General features: G+C 40.1%; 1 protein-coding gene across 4 annotated transcripts in view; it reads left to right on the top strand.

Annotated features, from left to right (window-relative positions):
• CFAP20DC (CFAP20 domain containing) overlaps window positions 1-22,640 on the top strand; it is a 201,402-nt gene that overhangs the window by 41,759 nt on the left and 137,003 nt on the right. For all 4 annotated transcript variants that reach the window (XM_043979859.1, XM_043979861.1, XM_043979860.1 and 1 more), the window contains exon 5: window positions 18,072-18,186. In XM_043979859.1, coding sequence (XP_043835794.1) covers window positions 18,072-18,186 — 115 coding nt within the window. The remainder of the gene's footprint in view (window positions 1-18,071; window positions 18,187-22,640) is intronic.

Raw genomic sequence — 22,640 nt, forward strand, 5'->3', positions numbered from 1 at the left:
TTCTGCTTTGCAGGTTACTTTGCAGGTTACTTTCATGAGGTTTGTTCCTCTCTTGAACCATTCAAGAACATCATGGTATGATTCCATTCTCACAGGGCCCTCTCTCTACTTCATCAGCTGTTGATTCATTTCTCCTTGTCTTGCAGTATTCATTCATATATATTTGGATTTATTTAGATGTCCTGGAGTTTGTCTTCCCTTCTGTTTTGCTTTTGTTTTGTTTTGTTTTGGGGTTTTTTTGTGAGGCAATTGGGGTTAAGTGACTTGCCCAGGGTCACACAGCTAGTAAGTGTTAAGTGTCTGAGGCCGGATTTGAACTCAGGTCCTCCTGACTCCAGGGTCAGTGCTCCATCCACTGCGCCACCTAGCTGCCCCTTCCCGTCTGTTATTAATAGCTTTCCTGTTGACTGGTGTGCTTCTGCTCAGGAGTTTTCTTCTAATATCTTTGGCCATTTCAGTCTTTTTTCTTTATAGTCTCATTTCTTTTTGCTCATTTTCTGACTCCTTCCCCTTTAATGACAAATCCCCAAAAGACCGAACCTCAAAGCTGTCCTAGCCTCCTACAGTACTAGGGAATTAATTTTTCTCTGGCTTCATTTCCTGCTCCAGGTGACTTCTAGAGAGGACATAAATGAGTGCAGCTAGATCCTCATACAAACGGATTCAGGGCCCTTCACCATCCTGATCCCTCTGCTCTGAATGCTTTCCAGTTTGTCAATGTCCTCACTCACCTTCGGTGCACAAACCTAAACACAGTACCCCAGGATGGGCTGACTAGCACAGAGCTGAAAGGAATTTTAACTTTTGTGTGCCTAGAAGCTGAGTCTCTTTTCATGAATCCTTTCACTGCAATACCATTTTTTGGACTCTGAAGCCTTCGCTTCACCAAATCTTCTTGGATCTCTTCTCTCTAGGTTTTCATGACACTGATCTCTTCTAGTTCCTTTCCTACCTGTCTGACTGTTCTTTCTCACTCTCCTTTGCTAAGTTTTCAACTGGGTCATGAGGTATCCCTCAATGCTTTCTCCTGACTCCTCTTCTTTTCTCTTGCTTAGTGATCACAGCAGCTTCTATAGGTTTAATTAGCATCTCTCTGCAAACGATTCCTATGTCAATATATCCAGCATTAATTTCTTTCCTTAAGTTTCAGGCCCACATCACTTGTCTTTTGGGAATCTAAAACTGGATATCCCATAGGTATCTCAAAATTAGCATGTCCAAAACATTATTGACTGTCCCTTGTTCCCAATTTTTCTATTGCTGTTAAGGGTACCACCATCTTTCCAAGCTAGCAGCCTTGATTTCATCCTCAGCTCCTCACTTATTCACCCCACATATCCAATCTGTTGTCACATCTTGTCTTTCCACCTTCCCTACATCTCTTGCATATGCCACATTCTCTCCACTCACATGGCCACCATTGCTAGTACAGGTTCCTATAGCCTCCTGCCTAGACTGTTGAAATCCCTGCTTCAAAAGTCTCCCTCAAACCAATCCATTCTCCATTCAGCTGCCAAAGTAATTTTCCTAATTTTCCTAATGTCCAAATCTCACCATATTACTTCCCTCCCCCATTCATTTAATTCCAATAGTTTCTTGTAACCTCCAGAATCATATCTATTTTCCTCTGTTTAGCATCTAAAACTCTACATATCATCTTCTTCTTACCTTTCCAGTTTTCTTATGTTTTATTCCTTTCTACATACATCTTTCCTACAGTAACAGTTGAGAACCTGAAATGGGTCATCAAAACATACTTGGGATTCATGTTATTTTACAAATAAATTTCCTGCCTTTAAAAAATGTTTAATTTAATATAGGAGATACAAATATATAATCAATTGAAATATAAAAATACATAGTAAGAGATGAATAATAGCTAACATTTAGATAATGCTTATTAATTGCCAGGCACTATGCTAAGCACTTTATTCTCATTTGATCCTTAAATAAATGGAAATACAAAAAAAAAAAGAGAGAGAGAGAGATTGATGATGATGAGAACTGACATGTATATTATGCTTACCATGTGCCAGGCACTATGCTGAGTGCTTTAACAGTTATCTCATCTGCTCCTCTCATCCTATTATTATCATCCCTATTTTATTTTTATTTTTTCTAAAATAATAAACATTTTTATTTATAGTTTCCCATATCAAATTTTAACTCACCTTCCCTCCCTCTTCTCCCCACTCCTTGAGGCACTAAGAAATCAGATATTGGTTATACATATGCAATTATGTAAAACATTACCATATTAGTCATTTTGTACAATAAAATTTGAATAAAAAATAATGAAAGAGGGGCAGCTAGATGGTGCAGTGGGTAGAATACCGGCCCTGGAGTCAGGAGTACCTGAGTTCAAATCTGGCCTCAGACACTTAACACTTACTAGCTGTTGACCCTGGGCAAGTCACTTAACCCCAATTGCCTCACTAAAAAAATAAATAAATAATGAAAGTAAGTGAAAAATAGCATGCTTTAGTCTGTGTGCAATCAATATCATTTCTTTTTTTGAAGGTGGATAGTATGTTTCATCATTAGTCTTTCGGGATTGTCTTGGATCATTGTATTGCTGAGTCATTCACAGTTCTTCATCAAACAGTGTTGCTGTCTCTGCACAACATTCTCTTGGTGCTGTTTACTTCACTATATATCAGTTCATATAAGTCTTTCCAGGCCTTTCTGAAATCATCCTGCTTGTCATTTCTTATAGCTCAGTAATATTCCAACACCATCATATACTACAGCATGTTAAGCCATTTCCCAATCAATGGGCATTCCTTTCATTTCCATTTCTTACCTGCCACAAAAAGAGCTGCTAGAAATACTGTTTGTACAAATATATCTTTTTCTCTTTTTGGAAATGTCTTTGGGATATAAACCTAGCAGTTTGGGCATAGTTCCGAATTGTTCTCCAGAATGGTTAGATCCGTTCACAACTCCACCAATAGTGGATTACCATCCCAGTTTTCCCACATCCCCTCCAACATCCAGTATTCTTCTTTTTTGTTATATTTGCTACTCTGATAGGTGAGAGATGATACCTCAGAGTTGTTTTAATTTGCATTTCTGTGATCAATAGTGATCTAGGGCATTTTTTCATATGATTATAGATAGCTTTGATTTCTTTGTCTGAAAACTGCCTGTTCATATCCTTTGACCATTTATCAATTGGAGAATGACTTGTATTTTTATAAATTTGACTTGGTTCTCTATATAATTGAGAAATGAGGCCTTTATCAGAGATACCTGTTTCAAAAATTCTTTCCCAGTTTTCTGCTTCCCTTGTAATCTTGGTTATATTAGTTTTGTTTGTGCAGAAGCTTTTTCATTTTATATGATCAAAATTATCTATTTTACATTTTGTTTTTCTCTCCATGTCTTCTTTAGTCCTAAATTCTTACTCTGCCCATAAATTTGACAGATAAATGATTCCATGTTCTCTTAATTTGCTTATGGTACCATCCTTTTTTGTGTAAATCATGTACCCATTTTGACCTTATTTTAGTATATGGTGTGAGATGTTGGTCTATACCTAGTTTCTGCCATACTGATTTCCAGTTTTCCTTGCAGTTTTTGTCAAATAATGGGTTTTTGTTCCAAAAGCTTGGATCTCTGAGTTTATCATGTACTAGATTACTATAGTCATTTACTATCATGTAATTTGTACCTATTCTATTCCACTGATCCACCTCTCTATTTCTAGCCAGTAGCAGATTGTTTTGATAATTACCACTTTATAATACAGTTTGAGATCTTGTATTGTTAGACCACCTTCTTTTGTATTTTTTCATTGATTCTCATGATATCCTTGAGCTTTTCATTTTCCAGTTGAATTTTGTTATTTTTTCTAGATCTACAAAATATTTTTGGTAGTTTGATTGGTATAACACTGAATAAATAAATTAACTTAGGTAGGATTGTAATTTTTATTATATTGGCTTGGCCTACCCATGAGCAATTAATATTTTTCCAGTTGTTTAGATATGACTTTATTTGTGTGGAATGTATTCTGTAGTTCTGATTATATAGTTTTGGGGTTTATCTTGACATGTAGACTTCCAAGTATTTTATATTGTCCACAGTTATTTTCAATGGAATTTCTTTCTATCTGTTGTTGCTAGAGTTTATTAGTAATATATAGAAATGCTGAAGATTCATCCCTATTTAGAGATGTGACAATTTAGACAAAGAACAGTTAAGTGACTTTCCCCGGGTTACACAGCTAAGTAAGTATCTGAGGCAGGATTTGAACTCGGTCTTCCTGACTTTAGGCCTGCTCCTGAGTAGCTGCCCAGGATATATACCTGTAAAAGAAGCCCTAGTTGTACAAAAGTGTAAGACATCACCTATGCCCCTATTGTGTTTCATCTTTCCTTATTCAACATGATATTCTAGACACTTAGAATCTTTTTTTTTTTTTGGTGAGACTATTGGGGTTAAGTGACTTGCCCAGGGTCACACAGCTAGTAAGTGTCAAGTGTCTGAGGCCAGATTTGAACTCAGGTCTCCTGAATCCAGGGCTTTATCCACTACGCCACCTAACTCCCCCTAGAATCATTTTTTAAATGGTTAAAACCCTGTTTCTCTCATCCAAGGCCAAGGTGCTTGTAATCCTTCCTACTTTGTGTCTTCTGGCTTGTAGTGAAAGCTTTTCGCAGCCTTTAGAGATCACAGGCTTGGAGTATCTTCCGATTGGCCAGTCTCACCATGGAAGACTATTGAGCAGTATCAGTTCTGCTTCATCTAGTAGTTGTTAAAGTGGAATGGGAGATTCAGGAGCCTGCAGTTCTGATGTCATAAGAACTAAAGGTTAGCCAGACAGCACAAATCCCCTCAGAATTAGAGAAAGTCTTGGAAGTCTTTTCTTCTGCCCTTTGGCTGTTTTGACTTGTGCCATTCCACACATCCATGCTGCCTGAGGGAGCTGTAGCATCCACAGACCCACCAATTAGGAGGGTACTTTGGATGCTGTAGTTTCATTTTTATGAGGCCTTTTCAAGACAAATTTTCTTTTCATTATGAATTTAAACAATATGGACATTTCCACAAAGAATAGGGGGAAACACATTACGTAAGAAACCATAAATCTCTTGATGTACAGCTTGATTTTTTAAAAAAGGAAGTTAAATTTAACACAATAGTACTGACACTATCATGCCTCCTTTGGAACTTGTTTCTGCCCTCCTGTGTATAGTTTTTAAAGTTTAATTGACCTTCAGTTCTTTTTTGTTTTTTTTTTCACTATTGTTACTATCCACCCTCTCATCCTTCTAGCACCCCCTAAAAATAAATAAATAAAAACCCTCCTTTGTAACAAGTAAGTATCATAAAGCAAAACAAGTTCACTCATTGATCATATCTGGTCCATTTCCTCTTTGCCAACTGTGTTTCATCATCATTTTTCTGGAATTGTGATTGGTCATAGCTTATGAGTGTCCTAAAGGAGTTTTCACATTACATGATTGTCATTGTAGATAGGCTTAACAATGGAGTGTCTCCTGGCTTTGCTCCCATCTCTCTGCTCACCTCAGTTCAAATAAGTCTCTGAGGGTTTTTTGAGTTCTTTTCTTTCTCTTTGTCATTCAAAAAGCCCTTTTATTTTTTGACATATTTCATATCTCATAGCCAAATTGCAGTAATAGAATTTAACTTAATTCCTCAAACGTGCTGAAGATTAATGTTACCACATGAAAATGTTTAAAATAGAAAAATCCATAAAGAATACTTTATTATTATTATAAATAAATTTTAATGTGCATCGAGTGTTCTGCAGCACTTTGAATGAAAGTGAAAAAGGTAATAAAATTGTATTCACTAATTTAAAATTTTTCTAATTAATTAATTATTTATTTATTTTTTGTTTTCAACATTTGTTTCGATAAGATTTCCAGTTTCAAATTTTTCTCCCTCCTCCCTCCCCTAGACAGCAGGTAATCTGATATAGGAGATATATATATATATATGTATATATATATGTGTATATATATATATGAAATAACATTAAACATATTTCTGCATTAGTCATGTTATAAGAGAAGAATCAGAGCAAAAAGGAAAAACCTCAAAAAAGAAAAACAGCACCAAAAACAAAAGAAATAGTATGGTCTGATCAGCATCCATATTCCACAGTTCCTTTTTTTTTTTCTTTTTCTGGATTTGGAGAGCCTTTTCCATCATGAGTCCTTTGGAACTTTCTTGTACTGTTGAATTGGTGAGAAGAATCTAGCTGCTCTTTTTTTGGTGGCAAGGAATTGGAAATTGAGGGGATGCCCATCAATTGGGGAATGGCTGAACAAGTTGTGGTATGTGAATGTAATGGAATTCTATTGTGCTGTAAGAAACGATGAGCAGGAGGAGTTCAGAGAAACCTGGCAGGACTTGCATGAATTGATGATGAGTGAGATGAGCAGAACCATACACAGTATCATCAACATTATGTGTTGATCAGCTGTGATAGACTAATTTTAATTTACAAGCCAACCCGAGTAATGCTATCACCTACTCACTACAAACAATTAAACTTTTTCTTTTCTTGCCTTTTTATTGGTTGTAGGACTGGAGAATTATTGAGAGGCCACTGTAGAATATTGGAACTAAATGTCATTGCCTGTGTTCAAATACAATATGTGTCATTGAATTTGCAACTTTTAAAGTGCTATATAGATATCTGCCAGCTCTTATTAAAATTGTTTTCCCCTTGTTTTTATCCTGTGGCCTTTAGACATAATTTCTGGGTAATTTAATCATCTTATTAATAATACCAGCATTTTTGGTCATTTGGCTCTCTGTCTTAGAGCAAAGACAATCACGGCTGCACTCACGGCTTATATGCCCATTGGAAGAAGGGTGTTTCCAAGGGTGGCAATGAACTCTGATTAGTTATCAATTAATGAGAGAATGAATATTACAATTAGGGGCTGGATCTGAACTTTGGTCCTGTCCAGAAGTCATTTACTTCTTAAATTACCCTCAGCCTTGGACAATCTATTTAAAGAATTAACCCCACCCAAACCTTAGCAGAACACAATGGCTGGGGGTCTGGATAGAGGAGGTTAGCTCAGCCTTCAGGGACTGAGGTCTTAAAATGAGGATAAAAGAAAAAGGGGAAATCTGAATCTCACCAAATAATTATTATTAGTCATCATTTTTCTCAATCTACTGCTTAATTTGAGCATTGGCAAATAATTCAGTTTTGTAACTTTTTCATAAAGAAAACATGTAAAATATAGTTATACTTTCCAAGATCATGTATGTTATATATTTTGTGCATTCCAAGATGTGTTTTCTGAGTTAAATTGGAATAAAAATCATCTGTTGCACTCACAGGTCTTTTGTTTTATGATTTCTATAGAATTAAAGTGATAGGGGCAGCTAGGTGGCGCAGTGGATAAAGCACCGGCCTTGGATTCAGGAGTACCTGAGTTCAAATCCAGCCTCAGACACTTAACACTTACTAGCTGTGTGACCCTAGGCAAGTCACTTAACCCTAACTGCCTCACCAAAAAAAAAAAAATAATAAGAATTAAAGTGATAGGGACAATGGGATTAAAAGATATTTATGACTTGCAAAATTCCAAACAACTCCTTTAATAAAGGTAATTTAGTTTTGGGCTAGATCAGCCCACAAAGATGACCCAATCATGCCATCATTCACAGATTATCATTTAGAATACTATATGAAATATTAAATCACATTTGAATCTAGTACAATCTTAGACTGTTCGGACATCCTGTTGTCCTATTATTAATGTTTCTTATTTTTCAGAACTACTATTTTATTTCCTTTAGTTTCTAAAGCCTGCATTCCTTGTTTTGTTCTTTTAACCTTTTTTAAAAAAATTGTTCCTTTCTCTATTAGAAGTACAATTTATAAATAACTACTCAATTAGATCCCTGATAAATGGAGAGAGCAGTTTTTGTTGAGTATGAGCTGTGAGTTAGAAGAAAGCAAATGCAGGTAACTAGTGTCGATAGCTTTTTTCTGGGAGTCAGGTGAGAAGGAGAAAAACATGCTTGAGAGGGTGGTACACAAGAGGTATTGGGATCAAAGGTACCTACTTGTCAGGAAACAAGCATTTATTAGCTGCCTACTGTGTGGATGGCCATGGTGAAAAAAGCCATCTCCTCTTGGGGACACCATAACTAAGGAGACAGTTTGAGGGGGAGAGGGGTGTCAAGGAGATGAGAGGAAAGCTGTGCACCATAAATGGTCTGTGTTTTCAGTAAAGTAGAAGGGCAGATCCTCTGTTGAGAGGGTGGGAATGAAGAGAGCTGGGGAAAGATTGGGGACCGAAGAGAACGTTTTAAAGAGGTCTGTAAGGAGTGTGATAGAGAATGAATTAGAGAGGAGTAAAAATAACATCTTGCTGCAGTGAGGGCATCTATTTGTAGTGTAGCCAGTCACCATGATTTCTTCCTGAGCCTTGGGAGTTGGGAAAAGCCTGGTACAAATTTTGTCTCTGATAGTAGCCATGTGACGATGCATAAACCATCTAACCTTGGTGAGCCTTGGACAACTCAGCTGTTAGTATGTAAAATCCTAGGGGGCAGGACTTTTTTTTTTTTTGCCTTTCTCCATGTCCCCAAGCGCAGGGCACTGTGCTAAATAAATAGTAGGTGCTTAATAAATGTTTGTTGACTGAGGGTGAACTCAGAGGAGTTTTGAGCCCCAAACTTATCACTTCCCTCTCCACTTGAGTTTATATAACTACATCCCAATTCTAACTCCTAAAGAATTTCCATTAACTTCCCTCACCTGGCTCCTTTTTCTTCCACACAACATTTCAACTCACCCACTGCATACATAACTACTTGCTGTTCCTCCATCCCTGGAATTCTCTCCTCTCATCTCTCAGCATTTGGCTTCCTTTAAGTCTAGCTACAATCCCACTTTGTACAAGATTCTTTGCCCAGGGTTCCTCACCAGTAAGTGCATTCCCTCTGAGACCACTTCCAGTTTAGCCTGTCTCTATCTTGTTTTCATAGTTTTCATGTGGTTTCCCTCATGAGATTTTTTGTATCTTGAGAGTAGGGACTGTTTCTTACCTTTCTTTGTATCCCTAGAGTTTCCCACAGTTGATTGGACTCCACTTGTACTTGGAGTCAGTAGAGAGAACTGGGTTTGAATTCTGCCTAGGAATCTAATTCTAAGAACCTGAGCAAGTTACTTACTGTGGGCCTGTTGACTCATCTGTAAAAAGGGAGAAAGAATAATATCTCACAAGGTGGCTGGGAGAGTCAAATGGGGTGATGTATAGAAAAGACTTGGCAAATCTGAAGGCCTCATTAATGCCATTTATTCGTAGTGCTGAGAACTCTGCCTCCATCTCCCACCTACTAAGTTACGTTTTCTTACTCACCAACTGCCTTCATATCACCTTGTTGATTGAAGGCTGCCTTGGAGAAATTTGATTTAAAAAAATATGTGTGTGTGTGTGTGTGTGTGTGTGTGTGTGTATACGTATGCATGCATTAGGAATGTGTGTGTATACGTATGCATGCATTAGGAATGTGTGTGTATACGTATGCATGCATTAGGAATGTGTGTGTATACGTATGCATGCATTAGGAATGTGTGTGTATACGTATGCATGCATTAGGAATGTGTGTGTATATGTATGCATGCATTAGGAATGTGTGTGTGTATGTACACACATACATATAAACAACACACACACACACATATATATATAAACATACACATATATTTATACATACACACATGTATCTCCCCAAATTGCATTTTACAGTGAGTTTTAGCAAAAGCGATTAGGCCGTAATCATTTATATTGAAAGTTAAAATGGATCGCTATCTCTTGACTGTCTCCTCTTTCAGAAGATTAGAAAAACCACCTGGATATCCAGCTGTCCAGTCCTGAAATGTCTCTACCTGAGACTTCTGGGGGCCTAAACACGCACTTTGCCGATGACATTTGTAGGTGTTAGGGTGTTCTCTTGTGTCAAAGACTTCCAGAAGCAAAATGACTCCTATTCTTTTGTGTTTCTTTAACAAAAAATAACGCTCTGCAAATGGCTAATCCGCCTGTGTCAAGAGTGTCACAAACCAACTGCTGATTTTATGCTATTGCTATAGAAACAGCAGCAAAAGAAATGGGTGTAACCCTTTCTTTTAAATGATCCAATTATTTTATTTTAGTCCTCTGGTCCTCTAACAGATATTTTCACTTTTAAGGTAATAGGACATGGTGTGTTTTTTTTCTTCTCTACAAATAAAAATTATGCAGAAATATAAAATGACCAAATAATTGATTTTTATAACAATTATAAGAGTTTATCCACATCTTTCTGTATATACAACTCTGGGGGGTGGTAATTGAGCTAAAAAAGGGACCCTTAGAAATAAATGCAGGCTCCCTGGAATCACAATTTCAGCTTGTCCTTAATATGTTAGAGAAATAATTGCTAGAAATGTCCAGTAAAATGACAGTTGGAGACCTTTGAGAAATCATACCACAAAAATAAAAGGGTTTATAATTTTACACCACACACTAGAAAATCTAGTCAAAGTTATGTCGAGAGGAATAATAGTGAGTGCCATGTTTATACCTCCATAAATTTAGAGCTAGCAGGGATATCAGAGGCTATCTAGTCCAACCCCTTGGTTTTCCAGATAAGGGAGCAGAAGCTGAACACATACATGAGTGACTTGCTCAAGGTCACACAGAGAGTATGCCTTAGAGGCAGGTCCTGTCGTTTTATTGTTCTGCTGTCCTCTCTGCCCATGCTGTTGTCATGTATTTCCTTTCATGCTCATAACCATGTTATTTGATCGTTAACAATGGAAAATAGCTGTGAACAGGGAGAGAGCAATGTTTCAGTGACCTTATGGACTTAAGAATTAATATACCTTTCCAGAATAAGGAGATTTTTTTTCCTTCTAGAATTAGCCCCTTTCCTCAGCACTTTGCTTCCCAAATGCTGCTTAATTCAATTAGGAAATATATGTATATTAAGCAGAATTCATCTGATTATTAATGAAATGAAATTTTATACTTCTTATCGAGAATAGCATTTTACAAAATTAAAGCAAATTAAAGGATCTGTCAATCCATCCACTAGTAAAATGACAGTAATTTCATCTATGGTACTTTTTATTTCAAAACAAACACCAAATCTAAAATTAAATCTGTTTCTCTGTGCACATGCATGTAGAGGGTGTCTGTGTGCGTGTTTTCTACCTCACATTCACTGGTTACCTTTGTATTCCCAAGGACCTCCTGCTCTCCTTTTGTGGTTTTCTAGCCTTTGGGCGCTGTACTGTCATCTGTAGCATTACTGCCTAGGCCTCAGTTTCCTCTTGTGTATAATGATGGGGTTGGGGGCTGAAGGACTCTTCAGCTCTTGATCTCCGGTCCTGCTTCCACCATTTCCTGCTGGGAGCCTCAGGTGAGCTCACTGAGAGGATCATCACCAATAGGCCACGGTGGGCCTCACCGTGCCTTCTTCAGCACTTCTTGTGCAAAAGTCACCTGGTCTGTAGTTCACAAGTATTTATGAAGTACCATCTATATCCTTCCACGTCTGCTGTTGGTTCTGGGGTTACAGAAAACAGCTCAAGGGGCATTCTGCAGGAGGGGATGCACTGCATATCCATCAATAATTGGGAAGAGCAGCAGGGTGTAAGCACTGATCCTTGGGACATAAGCAGAGGCTTCTTTTTGGCAGGAGCGCTTGAGCTCAGTCTATGCAGAGGACAGAAATAGAAGATCATGTGTAGAAAACAGAAAGGAGAGTTTAATTAGAACAAAGTGTGAGGGAGTAGGTGAGAGGTGGGTGCCAGTTTGTGCCACACCAAGGAGTATGGATCTTAGAGGCAGTAGGGAGCTACAGTGAGATTGGAGAGGGAAGTGCCTATAGGGAATGAAAGCAAAGTAAGAGCTGCCCAGTTCTGCCCTTCTTTGGATTTCTCCATCTTTACCTGTGCACTTGGATATTCCAATAGAAGTCTGATCTCACTGATACTGACATTTCCCTCCACCCATCCCAGTCCACCCACGGCAGGTCATTTGCCTCTTTTAGCCTCAGTTTCCTCCTCTGTAAAATGGAGATGAGTAGCATCTACCTTCCATAGCGGCTGTGAGGATCAGGTGATTAGATCTGTGTCGACTACTTTGCAAACATTAAAGCCCTCTCTCTGTCTTTCTCCCCCTTTTTCTTCTTTCTCCCTCCCCCTCTTCCCCTTCCTTTTCCCCCACCCCGTTTCTGCCTCCCCCTGCGTGTATATGTTAGTTATTATTTATTAAATATAACAAGGTAGCAGCAAAATTCTTCTCTTTACTTGTATACCCTTCTACACTTCCTTCGTTTCTTCTGTGCATTTTTTTTTAATTTAGTGATGTTCTTTTTTTGGCATCCTCATCAATCAGTACCCACTAATTCACCCTCTCCTCTCCCTTCTCCTAGCAAATAGATGCCCTCCCTGGTAACAATACTAAAGCAAAACAAATCAACTCATTAGTCATGTCTGAAAATGCATGTGCTGCGCATCATTCTCTGCTCCATCATCTTTCTTCCAAAATCAGTGGTACCCACGCTTCCACAGAGCAGTCTCCTTCAATCATGGTCAGTCATTTTGATCTGATCGTTGAATTTTCTCATTGCTGTTTTCCTTTCTCTTATTGTGGGGATTTTATCCGTTCTCCTGGTTCTGCTCATTTCATTCCCCAGAAGTTCACGTGAGTTTTTCCTTTTTCTTTGAATCTGCCATTAGAAGTGGAATATGACCACTAAAGTGCACACAGCCAGGTGATCCAGACATGCAGGAGCTGCTTGTTCCCTGCTGGGGCTAGAGCAGTCACAGGTGATCCTCGGCTCCAACAGGAGGGACCTTGTAACAGTCAAGGAAGAACGTGCTTGTGAGATGTCAGACCTGATTGATGAGGGAGCTTAAACCCACTTCTCCACATAGATGTTTCCTTGCCGTTCACGGCGCCAATGTAAAGCCTTAAACATCCCCTGTGCACTTCAGATTTCATACTACATGCACTTGCTGTATCTGTGTGGGAGAGTATGAATGATGACATTTTCAATCCAGCATTATGTAGGGATTGGCTATTTGTTCGCATTACTGAAAGATGGGCTCGAACATCTGAGAAATCTATAGGTAAAGCCATCGAGAACTAAGAACAAGTCAGCCCTTCAGCCGTGTGGCATTAGCATTCCCCCCAAGTTAACTCTAAGCCTGAAGAGAACTGGTAAGTGATTGTACACACAGGAAGGAGCACAGTGAAGAGGTAATCGGAGCCGATGAGTTCGTTCTCTTGGGTAGTTACCCCCATTTATTCACATTCTCCCTCCACAAGCCATTGTGAGGGAAAAATAGTCAATCAAAGATGAAGATATAAAATAGAATTGAAAATTGAATTGAAAAGTAATTTTACTTTCAAATGTTTTGCAAATGTAGATGTTAAATGTGAAATGAATACAGTTAATGACCATAGCTGAGAGAGTTATGCACCTGCTGATCACTAGAATATTATTATAAATGAGGTTGATTTTCTTGTTGACTACCTCATTTTTTCTCAACACGATCTCATTGCTTTTTCTATCATATGTCTGACCCTTATATATGAATGCTCAAGTACAGAAATAAAAAGATATTAACTCTTGTGTGGCTTTAAAGATGCCTTCTTGTGTACAGAAGTAATGCCACTGCTGGTTTTCTTTCTGAATATATGAGGTCATGGTGGGGAGGGGTTTAGAAGGTAAAGAAAGACCCAGACTCACAATGTTAATGAGGAGTTGTTTTCCTCACAGCATTGCAGTCACCAACCGCACCCCAAGAAAGCTCTTGGTTCTTCATACATGTTAGTTGGCCTTTTATCTTCTATAAAGGTCTAACTTTAAAACCCCTAAAGCTGTCCTGAATTCTATTTTTTTTGTGTGAGGCAGTTGGGGTTAAGTGACTTGCCCAGGGTCATACAGCTAATAAGTGTCAAGTGTCTGAGGTCGGATTTGAACTCAGATCCTCCTGAATCCAGGGCCAGTGCTCTATCCACTGTGCCGCCTAGCTGCCCCAGATGTCCTGAATTCTAAATGATCAGTTCAGCTGTCTTTGAGAGTGATTTTTCTAGTACTTCCTATTTCTTGAGTACTTCAGTGACCTTACATTTTGTTGTCAGTAATCCTTCCACTGATGTAGATTGCAGCTCCTCTGTGACCACTCACAGGAAGTCTTGGACAGTTACTGTGGCCAACAATTCCTCACTTGAGAAGCATCACCAAATACAACAAGGCTGATCCTCATATTATAGATGCTCAGTTCATCATTGGACCCATAATTTTTTGTAACGTGTCTTTCTATCCAGAGATATTCAAGCATCTTGCTGTGTTGGTGAAATGCAAAGATTTTATGACTTTTTTATTCAGAGAAAGAATAATCCCTCATAACCATGTGGGGGATCCTCTACTACTACTGTATTTTGCCATATATGTCACAGCTTAGAAATTCTTCCACAGACGAGATTTTATTCATTTATATTAACGTGCAAATTTGGATCAATTTCCACAAGGGCCATGGCCCCAGAATTCAACATTTTGACCTCTTGGTTCACCTTTTCAAACCCCGTGACCCTCTGCCTCACCCTGGGAGAGCCACACTTGGGGCTCTGACAGTCATCCACAAGCCTTTGCCACCTTTATGATCCAGAACTTTGAGCTTTCTTTCTAAGGCTATAAGCCCATTAAATCTGAACCTCATCATCACCCTCCCCTTCCCCTTCCCCTCTGTAGTCACGCTCTCTCCCACTCTAGCATCCTTTCCCTCACTTCACAGTCTACACCGCGTGAGATGATGAAGAGAACTCTGAGTTCAAAAGCTGTCAGACCCTCATCTCTGAGTTTTCTTTTCTATAAGATGGGCTTCTACTCAAGGGGTCGTTTGAGGCTCAGGTGCAAGAATTCATGGAAAGCATTTTGCAGACCCTGTGGCACCGTACAGACAACAGCTGCTCGTATGGCTACCCTCTTCAACTCTGATTTATCAGCTGGTTTTGAATCCCAAGGTCTGCTGGTCCTTTTGCTCGTCCTGACTTAGTCCCAGTAGCCTCCTTGTTTTCTGCTGAACACCCCAAGATAAAGCCACTGGGTTTGCTATAGGTTGTGCACGATCTAACAACAGTTGTGCCTTCATTGCTACCCAGGGGTCCTTTGGTTCTTCCCGGATTGAGTCTGTCACAGTCTCTAGAATTTCCATCCCAAACTTACTCCTCTACCCTTTCCTTTTACTAGTCAGGATCTTCATTTCTAATGGTGGAAACTAGATGTAAAAATATATGGAGCATAAATATAACATTAATAAATACAATTATAGACTGAGCCATGTGGACAGGGCCCTGGCAAGGGAGGGAGTCAGAAAAGGCTTCGCTGCCTCTAAAAGGAAGAGAGCTGGTGGTGCCTGGTGAGTGTGCAAAGGCACCAGGGTCCTATGTGCTGTTAGGTCGGTTTGGCTGAATCACGAGCATTCAGGAAGGGAAGAGTGCCCTGTGAGGCCAGAAAGAGAGTTTGGGGCCAGCTTGTGTAGAGCTGTTAAAGCTGAACAAGGGAGCTTACAATTTATCTCTCCCCCTTGCAATTAGTGACAACCTCTCTGCTTCTCAAATAGCTCATGTGTAAAATTAAGGAACTGGATTAAATGCATAAAGGTTTCCCTTTGAATTCTACTTCCTGTCATTCTATGTGAAATACATACATCACTAGTTATTACACAAAGGGACCCACACTAAATGAGTGGATACTACCTCTTCTCTCAGTACTTGATCCACCCACCCAAATAGACATTCATACTTGATCCTCTTCAGCTGGAAGGGACCCAGCTGTAGCATTGTATCACTTTATATTGCTAACCTACTTTAATGTAGATGATCCTTACCTGTGAACCTGATTAATCCCTCTTACTAGATTGTAAGCTCTTTGAGGGCACTCGTGCATCCTGTTTGTATTTCTCCCTGTAACTTGCATAGTGCATGCACCTAGCAGATACTTCTTAGCTTCCTGATGATGGCATGATGGGAGAATTTATGGAGAGAAAGATCTGAGGTTGAGTGTGGTGATGGGGCTGTGAGGGAAAGGGGTCAACAAAGGTTACATGGGGGAGCTCATGTTTGAGCTGGTCCCTGAAGAATAGGTAAAGGTTGAGAAAAAAGCCATGCTAAACTTAGGGAATGGTGTGAGGAAAAGCACAGAGTGGAGAAAATTCCAACGTTCAGAAAACAACAATCAGATCAATATTTAGTATAGTATACTTGAAAGAGAAAATAATATGAGCTAAGATTTGACCAATAATTCATGATGATATTGTGGAAGGCCTTGTGTGCCAGGCTAAGGAGAGTTGGGGTTTCCTGAGTGAAGAGCAAAAAAGTGATGTCAGGGGTAGCTAGGTGGCACAGTGGATAAAGCACCGGCCCCGGATTCAGGAGGACCTGAGTTCAAATCCGGATTCAGACACTTGACACTTATTAGCTGTATGACCCTGGGCAAGTCACTTAACCCTCATTGCCCTGAAAAAAAAGAGAAAGTGATGTCGGCACTGCTTGAGAATTATTCACCTAGCAACAGAGAGGCAGTGTTGAATAATGCATAGAGAATAGTTGAATAGAGAGATGGCTTTGGAGTCTGTGAGACCTGGGTTCAAATTCCACCTCTGACACATACTGGTTCTGGGATGCTGAGAAGAAGGGTTTTACTGTTCCCAACGCAGATAAAAGCAGAGGTCTTTAAAAAAAATTAGCAATTCTCTGTAGACCACGTTTATCTTTGGTGTCTCCAGCCTTCCCTTTCTGTAGCCTTGCTTGTCTCTCCTTTACCTCTCCATTCCCTTTCTTCCCTCACCGCAGCCGCCTCAATGAAAAAATCTGATCCACTCTATGAGTTTGTCAATGGGGTGATTGCATTTTAAGTCCTCAGTTTGCAAAATGAAAGCATTAAAGAGTGCCAGGCATCATCAAGCAGGTGTGGGAGATCTTAAGGGGTCAACAGGTCTCTTAATTCATGCCAGCTGCTTGTTTGGCCAGTGGCTGGACTAGCCCTACACTTGGACACGAACAACTCCACGATCACAAGTAGAACAAATAGAAACATGTAAAGGGATTTACAAATTGTTGTATGGTGAGCAGGGTACTCGGTAAACTACAGGAAACAGGAAAGCCTCAGTAGTTTCAAATATATATGTGTGTGTGTGTGTGTGTGTGTGTGTACACATGTCCATATATGTCCATATGTGCATGTATATATTTATATATAATATTATAAAACCAATGGAGAAAAGTTCTCTTAATGAGCTTATTGCTAATTGTAGAAAATTAGCAGTGTGGTAGAAGTAGCTTTGCTAATAATAGAAGAATTAATCATTGCTGCCAGATTCAAAAAACAGCTTCTATGGAAGCATAATTTCTCTGGGATAATGATAGGAGCCAGGTAGGTTGATTGCCAATCTTTGGGTTTACCACAGGAAGTAAACCCCAATACCCTTGAAGCCAACTGACTCCTTGTGTTCATGGCTCTGCTCGGTGACAACTTGGAGTGAGCATTAAACAGATACATGTTCATTGAAGCTTAGAAAGAAGTTCACTTGCCCTGGAAGGGAAGTTGCCTAGCCTGGTTTTATGTCTGTGTTGGAGCAGGTCAAACAGCCTGTAGCAAACAACCAGTGTGTTTTCCTATGTCATCATTAACAGTACGTCCCAATGTAACACAAGTGTAAGGGGATGGAACAGGCACGATCATTAAAGGCCTAGTGAATTAAAGGTCTTTCTCTCCTTATGTGAATTGAATTCTTTCATAGGCTGTGCAAATCTCCTATGGAGTCCTGAAGTAAATTAGTGTGCTAAGTGAACTTAGAGCTACATCCTTGTTGGCAAGTTTGAATTGAATATGTAAATTTCATTATTAATGATATGAAAAGGCAACCCTGAAGTTCCACGTTAGCTCTCTATCCCTCCTATAACTGGTCACTGTATGAATTATACCATAGTTTATGGGGTTTGTAATGGGGTTTTCCAGTGTGATAGTTGATAAATACTTTTTTGTTCTTCCTTTTTTTCTTTCAGGATAACTGACTTAGGAAATATTAAACGAAGATTGTATTTATCAACGGTGCACAAGGAGCTTTCTGCAACGCCTCTCCATGCAAAAATCCCACTTTTTATGATCAAGCGCAAAATCGTACGTACCTTCCAATTGTTATGTAATTGGGGGAAAAAACATTTGTGTCTAGTGTGAGAAGTTCTTACATTTTAAAAGACAACAGTTTGAAGGAATAAGACCTTATAAATTGCTCTGATCCTCTTGGGTAGAAGAATTTTGGTTTTTTTTGTTTATTTAGGGATATCTAAGAATTAAATTGTATGTGTTACCATCATTAGAAAGGAAAGCATGTGATAGGCCCTTAATTTTTTAGGTTCATGTAGCCACCTTTGTTAGTTAACATATATAAATTTTGTTGAAATAAACATTGTTCCTTGTCTAAATTCAGCAGAGTATATATACCCCCTATCTAATGAGATCAGCATTGTTCTGTTTGTACCCATTCATATCTATCTTGTGCCCATATGTCCATTACATAAAGATCCATAAATATTACTTATGTTACTACAACATCCCGTAGGATTCAGGCAAATCTCTAGTTGGTTGCAGTAAACCTCACTGTTCATCTAAGAGATATTTTGGCAGTAACCATATGGGACTCCTTTGCTCCCCCTTTGAGCCTTGCTCAACATGGAGTAGTCTTGAGTAAATGCTCATTGAATTAGAACCAAAATTAATATTCTAGAAGGCTTCCACTGTAAGTAGGAAGATGACAGGAGCACTCTACCTGCTGTCCCTGAGGCTAGCAGAGGACTTCTTTTTGTGCCCTTAAAAGACAGGGAGGGGCAGCTAGGTGGCACAGTGGATAGAGCACTCAGGAGGACCTGAGTTCAAATCCGGCCTCAGACACTTAACACTTACTAGCTGTGTGACCCTGGGCAAGTCACTTAACCCCAATTGCCTCACCAAAAAAAAAAAGACAGGGAGATATTTTACCAGCAAGTCTCTGAATAAATCTAGACTTTAATTTCATTACAGTGTGGTGTCTTGGGGCAGCTAGGTGGCACAGTGGATAGAGCACCAGCCCTGGAGTCAGGAGTACCTGAGTTCAAATCCGGCCTCAGACATTTGACACTTACTAGCTGTGTGACCCTGGGCAAGTCACTTAACCCCAATTGCCTTACCAAAAACAACAACAAAAAAACCAATGTGGTGTCTTGTCTCGTGACATATTGAGAACACTGATCCATCAAATGGATAGTAGAGATGTCTGAGCCCCCTCTCTTTTTACTTTGTCCTGCTTTAATCTCATTCATTCTCACAATTTTAACTACTCTTCTATTCAAGTGATTCCCAGATCTCTTTCTCAAGCTCTGACCTTGTTTCTGAGTTCCATGCTTCCATGTTTACTTACCTGTGTGTATCTTTTGTACACGTAGTTACCTAAATTTTGTGCCAGCAATTCAAACCAAGCATGTTTAAAACCAAGCTTTTATTATCTTTGTCCTTAAACTTCTTGCTTCCTCTGATTTTATTCACTTGCTTTGGGGCAGTGCCCTTCACTTTCTCTTTGTTGTTCTTAAGTCCTTATCCTGAGCGATTCTTATCCCTACCCTCCAATAACTTCTCCATGGGGATAGTTTACAAATTCGAGACCTTCCTCTGGGGTCTTTTTCCACTCTGTTACCACCCGTGCTGAACTCAGGCTGTTCATTTCTTGCTTTTTGCATCTAGAACCATGGGTTTAGACCTGAAAGACGCCTTAACGTCTTTGATCCTAATGACCTTTGTCTGATCCAACATTTAATTTGCAAATGAGGAAACTGAAGCTCAGAGAGGTTGTGTCTTATCTGGTGTTATACAGATCATAAGTAGCAGTCAGGATTTGAACCCAGGTCTTTTGATGCAGCATAGTCCACTTCTCGATTAGATTTTCTCTGTTATCTTATGTACTTCGTGCATACAAATCATCATTGGTAACTGGCTGCTTCCGCCTTTTGTCTGGTTTCTCCCATATCCTTTGAGAAGCCTGTAGTTTTGATTCTTTGGAGACTGTGGTGTCTCACAGTTTACTATCATATGGTATCACTGGAAGACTTTTTGTTAAATATCTACATTGTGAGATGAGTTTTGTGTGAGCATTTGGGAATCACTAAAGTCACTGTATCGTTTTCCAAATGCAGTGTCTTCCTGCTATCTAATTCTGTGCTTTCTAAGGTCAGTGCCTGCCCCAAATTATCTGGACAATAGACCTTCTTAATCCATTCTGTTTTTCCTTTGTAACTAGTTGGGTTGATTTCTTTTGAATTTTGAGGGGGGGGGGGTCCTATTTTTTTCTGGGGATTGATGCAATCAACATAGTATCATGTGAAAACAGGAACATGTGGAAGGAAGACTGTATCACCTCGAGGGAATTTCTCCATGTCATAGGTGACCTTGTTTGGGGATTTCTCTGTGACATAGGTGATCATCTTTGCCTTAAGATATATTTAGTGCCTGTATTTGTGATATCAGGAGGTTCCCATGTTCAGCACATCTCAATTCTAAAATTCCCATTTGGAACTCTAGTCTCTCTTGTGAGCTCCACTCACACTTACGCAACTTGTACATAGGACAGCTAGCTGATGCAGTGGATAGAGTACCGGGCCTGGAGTCAGGAAGACCTGAATTTCGATCCAGCCTCAGACACTTACTGCTGTACGACCCTGGGAAGGTCACTTAGCCCTCTTTGCCTCCGTTTCCTCATCTGCAAAGTGGGCTGGAGAAAGGATTCCACTGTCTTTACTGACCCAATAAGGTCACCAAGAGTTGAATGTGACTGAAATCAGTGAACCACAACAAACACATTTACTGGCACCCATGGAAGAGGGACGCCCACAGACACCCCTCAAACTGAACTTGTCCGAAACAGGGCTCAGTGTGTTGTCCCCTAAACCCACTCTTTCTGATGTCCCTGGTTCTGTCAAGGGCATCACCATCAGCGGGATGTTCCTCACTTCCCCTCACAGTCGCCAGAACTTGGTGATTCTGCCCCTGTCATATCTCTTCCATCCAGCCATTCCACCCAGGCCACTACCCTAGCAGAGGCTTTCATTCCTTCTGGCTCCCTGTCTTTTCTCCCTGTCTTAAGTCTCTCCCTACACCCAGCTGCCAAAGCATTAGCCCTAAAATATGTCTGACCATGCTTCCTTTTTCATCTCTAAAATGGGAGTAATCACAAAAATAGTAAGAGCTGCAGCTACTTCACAGGATTATTGTAAGAAACGAAGGAGATGCCATTTTTCACAAAGGGCTTAGGAAGCCTTAAAGTGTTAAACAAATGTGCGTGTTGGGAACAGTAAGGACGGTCCCCTCCCTTCCCCCAAGAAGCTCCAGCTGTTAATGCAGTCTCTTTGGTTTGGTCTTTGAAACCCATGGCAGTTTGGCCCCAGCTCCCCTTTCTAGGCTCATTACACATTATTCCCCTTCATGTACACTGTGGTCTGTCCAAGCTGACTGACTCGCTGCTCCTCCCCCATGAAGCTCCACCTCCATGCAAAAGCTGTGCCTTTGCCCAGGCTGTTGCCCATGCCCGGCATGTGCTCTCTGTCCTACTCTGCTGTTTAGAATCCCCAGTTTCCTTTGAGGCTTAGCTCAGGTGCCCCCACCTGCATTAGGTCTTTCCTGATCCCTCAAGTGACTAATGCCTCCTGCCCCCATCACTTTATGGCTGTTTGTATATGTACATGTTGTTTCTCTGTAAGCTCTTTGAGACAAAGGCTCTTTTGTTTCCATTTTTATTTCCTAGGACCTGTACGATACTTGTCACATGGTAAAGGCTTAATAAATGCTTATTAATTGGGGGGATCGTCACAATATATGTGTATGGTAATATTAATAACTGATCATCGTCTCTTCCATCTGCCCTTGCATTCAAGTTACTGACTTGCTTTCGCAGTGTATGAGAGGCAGCATGGTAGTGTGGGGACCAATTTTTAATTGGGGAGTGGTAGCTAAGCAGCTCACCGCAATATTGGGACAAGGAGGGAGACCAGCAGCCTCCCCCAAAACAGAGCAGGATTTATTTTAACAAGAACGAACTTAAAAAAAAACACAACACAAACTGGATCAGTAGGATCAAGGGAAAGGAAATAAAATGGGGAAAGGGAAATTATACAACCTGAAAAAACACCACTACCCAGGAATCAGCTGAGAATACACAGCAGCACTCCTGTCGCCTTCCAGCTTCCAGCTAGAATGCCCAGGCTGGAGTACAGTGGCTGTTCACAGGCGCGATCCCACTACTGATCGGCACGGGAGTTTTGATCTGCTCCATTTCTGACCTGGGCCGGTTCACCCCTCCTTAGGCAACCTGGCGGTCCCCCGTTCCCAGGGGGTCACCATATTGATGCCGAACTTAGTGCGGACACCCAATCGGTATAGCACACGGCAGCCCAGAACTCCTGGGCTCAAGCGATCCTCCAGCCTCAGTAGTCAAGAGAGCTGACCTTGGAATCACAATGACCTGGCTTCTAGTCCTACCTTGACCCTGGGCAAGCCCCCAAGAAGCCCTTTAAACCTGTAAATTGGAGAGTTGAGGCTGGGAGAGGACA

Source organism: Dromiciops gliroides, chromosome 1, assembly GCF_019393635.1.
Source record: "Dromiciops gliroides isolate mDroGli1 chromosome 1, mDroGli1.pri, whole genome shotgun sequence".
Lineage (NCBI taxonomy): Eukaryota > Metazoa > Chordata > Mammalia > Microbiotheria > Microbiotheriidae > Dromiciops > Dromiciops gliroides.